The 7213-nt window shown below is 55.1% G+C and overlaps 1 protein-coding gene across 1 annotated transcript; it reads left to right on the top strand.

Annotated features, from left to right (window-relative positions):
* Positions 1-4848: 4848 nt before the first annotated feature.
* Positions 4849-6794, top strand: LOC133772433 (uncharacterized). Its single transcript, XM_062208889.1, has 3 exons — positions 4849-5370; positions 5449-5665; positions 6508-6794. The coding sequence occupies exons 1-3, from the start codon at positions 4849-4851 to the stop codon at positions 6792-6794; spliced, it is 1026 nt and encodes a 341-aa protein (XP_062064873.1).
* The last annotated feature ends 419 nt before the right edge of the window (positions 6795-7213 follow it).

Raw genomic sequence — 7213 nt, 5'->3', positions numbered from 1 at the left:
TCCCCTCATGGTCTTTGGTCCAGATAAGGCCTCCGGGGTGGCAGGAATCCAGCATTTGCTACAGCACCCTTTCTGCCACCCCTCTCCCCCCACCCCCAGCCCTGTGGTCCCCTTGACCCCTACATATGGTTCAAAAAAATCAAGTAAGCTGAAAGGAGGGGGCACCTCTGTCCTCAGGACCCAGCCCAAGTAAATACAAGTGAAATTTACTTCTTAGAAAAAATTTCACAGCTTTAAACTTTCCCTAGCCAGAATCCTTCTAATTTCATCACTGTCACTTGTCAGCAACCAGAACCCAACCCACCTCTTTCCCCTTCTTTGTGGCTTAAGGTTGCATTTTAGGAGGATTTCTAGAATGCTGTTCATGTCAGCAAGTCTCCCAGTCCCCACCCTCACCCAGCTCCTTGTAAGGAATTGCAGTTGGAAATCTCTCTCCTCCCTCCCTTTTAAAAATCTTCTGCTATTCTTCCTGACTGGAAGAGTTGACAAGACATACACACATTAAGTTGCATAAAATACAGTGGACTGATCAGCCAAAATGCATCTCATTTGCACTTGTATGTAGCCAGGGCTAGGGACTTGTGTAGTGACACAAGTGCCTCCTGAGCTCTTGGCCAAGCCAGACTGACTGACGGGCTGGAATTTCTGAGCGGGCCCTTGGGCAGCTGTGGCCATTTGTGAGGTCCTAGCCCCAGCCCAGCCTAGCCAAGGCTAAGCTGGCATGGGAGAAGACGGGGAGGGGACTGAGAGTCTGGCCCCAGGACTTGAACCAGCAGGGGCAGACCCTGGTTCACCTTGGCTCAGGGGGTGGAAGGGGGGGAGGGTTCGGGAGGGGGAGGGGGAGGGGGGTTCTAAAGCTGAGGTCAGAGGTCCTCAGCCATCCCACCAAGTTTCCACTGAGTTGAACTTAAAGGAACAGAACAACGGGAAGTACACCAGGTCTACTCCTCTCCCAAAGTTATGTTCTCACCTCCCACTTTGTCCATCGACTTGTGCTCCACGGGTTCCTGCACCTGCTCCTAACCCTGGTCTCTGAGCTGCTCACTTCCCACCTGTTCTGCACGGAGCCCACTCCAGGATGCGTGAGTTCCTGGTGCAATGCCTCTCTCCCAGGCCGCAGGGGAACGAGGGAGTTTCACCCCAGTCTTCAGAACCTGGTGGGGTTGTTGGGGAGGTGGCTGCAGTTACCGGGGCCTGGAGGTTCCCCCCCACCACCACCAATCACGCTCGGGCGTTGATTTCAGTCTCCTTGTGCCGGGGCCTTGCAGGAGCAGGGTAGGCGCCAGAGCCCAGTGGCGGCAGCGGGGTGATGGCGTTTGCAGGGCGAAAGGAACTGGGATCCTGGGGGAAACCTCAGCAGGGGCGGAGTGCTTGGGCTTTGCGGTTGGGAAAGGTCCAGCCAGGCTCTCGGCGCGCCCAGCAGCGCGTGGGGGGCGTCCTGTCCACAGTGGCCTGCTTCCTTTCCCTGTCAAGGCTGGAGTGACTCAGAGCCCCTACCGGGAGCAGGAGTCTCCAGCGCTTCAGGGCCTGCGTCTCTAGGCCAGACTGTAGCCCGTGACCTTCCCGGGGCCAACCAAGGGCGAGGCGTGTTGCCCAACAAGGCCTCTACCCCATGGGCCGCGGGGGAAATCGCCAGGCACGAGCCCTGTGAGCCCGGGCGCAGCCACCCACGCATGCCCGAGGAGGCCTTCGGGGAACAGAGACGGAAGCTGAGAGGCTGCGGAGCCAGCCCAGCACCACTGACAGCCGGGGCACGTCTGCAGAGCCGGGGGGAATCATCCACGCACGAGCCCTACGTCCTGGGAGCTGGGGACACGCCTGCAAGGTGTGTGATGCTTTCTGGTCCCTTGGTCCTAGGTTTGCTCGGAGCCTTTGTTGCAGCTTTGTCGGCGTGAGCGCCCTCCACAGCTCCCCGCCCGGACCCCTCCCTTCCGGGCCCCTTGCCCACCCTGAGGAGAGGGCCAGGCGCTGGGGGCCAGGCGCTGGGGACCGGCCTGCGACCCAGCGCCCTGTTCCAGATCCTCTCCCGCACAATGCTTGTCCCTCGGTTCCCATCTTGCCTGCGTGCCTGGGACAGATAATCAACGGTTTGCGCAGCCAAAACGGTGCCGGGCGAGCGTCCCTGGAAGAATGCGGTTTCTAAATGTGACCTCGGGCAGCCGCAGCGGTACAATCTCGCTGCCGAATGAGCAGCTCTCCCCGCACGGCAGGCAGGCGCGGTGCACGCGGGAGGAGATAACCTGCTCCCCCCCTCTCCCCAGGATTTGAGGAGTCTCCTAGACAGAACTGGTTGAGGATGACAGAGCTCTGAAAATAACCCGGGTCCTTGCTGGCCAGAGGGCAACCAGGTGCCAGTGTAGGCGAGCAGAATCACCCCCCCCACTCGGGCCCTCCTCCTGGGCCAGGCTCCAGCTTCGGGCCGGATCCCTGCGGGATGCTCTGGCACACACAAGGTGGAAATGTGTCTGTTCACATGTACACACGCTCACACGTGCCCTGGCAGAGACGGCTGTACCTGCCTCCCTTCCAGGCCTGTCTGCCTGCAGTCCTTTGGAGTGGACCAAGTCTGTGTGCCTCCCCCTGCGGAGCGTCTTGTGTGTTACCTCACGTCCTCACACAGGGGGCCCTGGAGCTACAGTTTTTGCCCCAAATCAGCCAGCACAGGGTCGTCTAATGGGGGTGGAAGGGTGATGCCAATGTTAGTGACAGCTTCATCCCCTGGGGGCTTTTATTCCTCGTCTTGAAGCCCCATTTCTGGGCTCTGGAACAAAGGGGAGAGGAACCCGATCTCTCTTTCGGTCTCCCTTCTTTCTCCTCACTTCCACACCCTCACCTGCAAGCCCCTCTCTTTGATAAACAGAGGAAAGCCTCAGGGATCAGGTACAAATGTAAATATTGCTTACCTGGGCAGGCCCCTCCTTTTTAAAAAGCAGATGGTCCCTTTCAGGTGCAGGCTGCCCAAAGCCTCTCTCAGAAGGCATGGGCTGCAAGCCTACTCTCTCAAAGTCCCTCTCTTGCTAAGAACATTCGGGACAACTAGTCAATAGTTCTTGGAAGAGTTGAAGACCTTTCTCTCAGGGCTGCAACCCTTTTAAAGCCCTGTTGAGTGTACAAAGTAGGATCAGTAAGTTTGCTTGTAGAGTTGTGAAATCTGAGAGCTGTCTTCCAAACAAGGCTTAGTAGCACTAGTTGATCGATAGTTTGGTTCATTCATGCCTTGTCTGCTATTGAATTCTAAGGATTCTTAAGACCAAGTTACGAGGAGGAAGACATTTGTTTTCATTTTATTAGTTTCTGGGCGATACTATACTTTCTGATTAGACCAATTTATGTTTCTGAACTCTGCAGGAGAGTCCTCAGCCTTGGAAATGTAAATGAAAACCAGACTCCTCCTCTCTGAGACCTTCAGGGGGACAGAATGAACAAACCTGCCTGGCGTCCACTCACACCCCGAAGCTGCCCTGTCTGAACGTGGGTGGAGGGAAGCTGGTGGATTTGAACACCATTTCTTTCCACCCTGGCACCAGAAGAGCTCCTTGCAATGAGTATCTCTTCTATGTCAGTGTGCAGTGTTGCAGCCGACTGAATGGGCTTGCCTTCTGCCGAGGCAGTCTTGGAAGACGGAAGTCATCTGTGATTTCCCAGGAAGCTCTTCACCAGACCACCTCCTGTCCTTTTCTTTTTAATTATTTAAAAATAAAAGTATGTTTGCTTCCCTCTTGAGTGTCCGGTCTGTTATTTTGTGGCTACCACTGTGGACAGAAGTGATGATTCTTTTGTCGTTCTGCCTGCTACCTGGAACTTAAAAAGCCCAAGACATAGCTCAGGTGTGTTCTGTGCTTTGAGATGTTTGCTCACTACTCACTGCGTCGTCGCACTTGATCCTTGCTTCCTCTGGATGCTTTTCCCTCAAAACAGTTCCCCACTGTCGACTTAAGCGGGGAAGGGAGTTCACATGGAGAAAACTCCCTGAGCTAAAAAAAAAAAAAAAAAAAAAAAAAAAAAAAAAAAAAAAAAAAAAGCGCAGGCTGTGGTTGGTTCTCCAGGTGAGGGATTTTATCGGGGCTATTTTGGTGACCAGGAAGTCATTACCTTGAACCCTTGCCTACAGATCACTTCTCTCTGGAGGGAAGCAGGCAGCAGGCACCTTTCCACAGATATTTCTAAGACCATGGCAACTGAGTACATCTTAAGGCTACGATTTTTAGTATATTGACAGTCAGCTCAATTTACTCAAATTTTAGTTTAGTTCACATGCACGTGCACACACACATGCACACACACACAACACACACACACACACCAGCCAGGATTATATTACCCTCAAACTTCCATTGGGCAACTTCAGTGACAGCTACCAATACATGTCTTTTCTGAAGGAAAAAAAAATAGGAAAGCAAACACTCTCCATATATCTTAAAAGGTTATTTTATACAGTGTAATGTCCCCATAGACCAGAATTGGCAGGAGACTTCTGTTCCTTTTTGAAGGGACAGGTAGACGAACCACTCTCCTGCTCTCCCAAATCACAGCTATTTTTAAAAGCTGAAATTTCTGTCTCCAACAGGAGGAGGAGGAACGAATTCCATTAATGAATTACATACATGGAATGTGGCTTGTCTAGGGCAATTGTATTTGTAAATAAATGGCTTCCTGCTTATTATGTATGTTTTCCTGAAGGGAAAGGGGAAAGAAAAAAAAAAAAAAAAAACCAGAACCCTCCAGCAGGTCGTTTCACAGCAAGTAGCTCCACTTGGGTTCCAATTCCACTACTTTTTCATATTCACTAGAAAGAAATCCATCAGGTTCAAGTGAGTCAGTTGTGGGGGTCCCTATCCTGAGGTTCCTATGCTTGGGAACGTGACACCTCTGAGGTGCTCAGAGTATGACCCAAGTGCAGTGCAAGGAGGCCTGGCTCTTGGCAATGCTGCCGGGATAAATCATGCCAGGGTAGGGGGAGTTCACTTTGGCTCTGGGATTTTGTTAAAGTTGATCACCACCTCCTTTTGCAGCTTAGAAGTGCAGCCGGCTAGGGAGGCTCCCGGGCGAGTGGAGTGGGCACAGACCTGCGGCTGGGCATCCCTGCCGGGCTCTCGCCTCCCGCGTCCTCACGCACCAGTCTCAGTATCACCCAGCAGTCTTGGGGCCCCGCAGTCCCCTGGGAAGGAAGGGGCGCAGGCGGGGGAGGGGGACCAGGAAGGGCCCAGGCCCAGGCGGCCTGGAGATGCTCGAGTTTCCAACACGCGGGAAGCCCAAGAACTCCACCGCCCAGCGCGGGTGCGCAGGGCCCGGCGGCCCGAAACTCCACAAAGCCGCCGGCCGCCTCCCGCCCTGCCCCCGCTCCCCAGTCCCAGTCGCCCGGACCTCGCTGTACTCTCAGACAATACGACTGCCTGCGCACCAGGCTATTGTGCCTTGGCCCCTGGTGCCCCCACGTTCGCGCTGTAGCGAAAGGCGGCAGATGGGAAGTTCCCGGGAGCCAGCGCAGCCGCGCTCCACACGCGGCAGCAGGCGTCCTTGGGGAAGCCTTGCGCGCAGGGTGCCTGCCCCGCAGGTGGGTCCCAGGCTCCCGGGGCGCCACAGGCTGTGAAGATCGGGCGGGTCACCGAGCCAGGGCCCGTCTTCACTCTGTCCCCAACCCCAGGGCCCCCGGGGCGGCAAGGAGGTGCGTTTCAGGGAGCAGGATCATCTAGGCCCTGACCCTCACCTCCCGCACAGGAGAGGCTGGGCGCCGGAATGGAAAATCCGCAGGCCTGTGGAGCAGCCAAGCCATGTCTACCTTGCTTCCCACGTGCAGGCCAAAAAGTTGTCGCCAGAACTTCTGGAACCTGAGCTGCCTCCAGCCTTTGAAAGAGACTTTCACAAGTTTCTCTCTCTCTCTCTCTCTCTCTCTCTCTCTCTCTCTCTCTCTCTCTCTCTCTCTTTCTCTCTCTCTCTCTCTCTCTCTCTCCAGCCATCCGGGTGTGTCGGTCACTCTGCTAACTGCTCTCTGGTCTCTCGGGCCCACAGGGCCCGAGGATTTTGCAGAATAATAATAATCAGGGTAGAAATGATGAGGCTGGCGAAGGAAGATGCGGAGACGGAGAGGGAGAACAGAGACGCTGATGAAAGGGGGATTTTTCAACCTGTGTCTCACTCAGTTTTCGGCTGACAATTATCAGTAACCCCAACAGACAACTCCATTAAAAAAAAAAAAAAGAATTTACGACTGCTCTCGAAGGCCGTTATTTTTTTCACATCGCTTTTAAAAAGATAGATGAACAAAACATCGCGTTTCAAGCCATTTTGATCTGTAATTAAGTGGCAGGATCGGTTTGTATTCTCCTTTTTTTTTTTTTTTTTTTTTTTACAGAAGTCGCAGTGATCCAAAGTCGGATTGCTGTGTCAGAGTGGCATTTTTATTAATGAGAATACAAAAAGCTTGCATATTCTTAGCCCTGCTTGAATTTAGTTGCTAAGCAACCGGTGTATGGTAATTCATCCGCGAAATTTAAATCTTTGAGAAAGGATCGTGCGTTTTGCTGAATGGTCGCCACGAGGAAAACAACTTGTGGGACCCGCAGCAGCTGCCACCGCCGGGCCGCCGGGCCGCCGGGCCGCCGGGCCGCGCGGGGACCCAGCCGCCCCGCCGCGACCGCCCCAGCCCGCTCTCGCGCGCCGCCCTGCCGCCCCCGCCCCCGCCGCCGCCCCCAGCCCCGGGGATCTGCCGGCTGGAGAGGCCCGGCTGCCCTGGGCCCCTACCCGCCCCAGCTCTCGGAGCTCGGGGTTTCACCGCAGGCAGGCCCTGCACCTGACCCAGTCTCCCTTCCCCGGCGCGCGCGCGCGCGCACACACACACACACAAGGGCGCGCGTCGGGCCGCCGCGACAATGCCTGCTGCCCCCCTCCCAGACCCCTCTGAGGTCACTTCCAGAGCCGGCTCTTCCTCGAGCAAGGCCGCACTCATCAAGGACGCAGCCCACAGCCCGCCAGAAGGCCAGGCGGCCGCCGCTGGCCGGCAGTGACATCATAGGTTCCTGCTCGCCAAGCTCGCGCCCACATTTTAGGATACAGGAACAAACACGGATGTGAAATCAAGAATGAAAGAGAGAGTAATCTAATTAATAGGCCATGAGCCAGGCTAACAAAATCAAAGAATCTGATTACACAAGTATTCCTCTCGCTATCTCCGCTGCCCCTACCCCCAGCTCGTCCAGCCTCCGCACTGCTTCCT

Source organism: Lepus europaeus, chromosome 13 (genome assembly GCF_033115175.1).
Source record: "Lepus europaeus isolate LE1 chromosome 13, mLepTim1.pri, whole genome shotgun sequence".
In the NCBI taxonomy this organism is placed as follows: Eukaryota; Metazoa; Chordata; class Mammalia; order Lagomorpha; family Leporidae; genus Lepus; species Lepus europaeus.
This window is presented reverse-complemented; position numbering and strand designations above follow the sequence as displayed.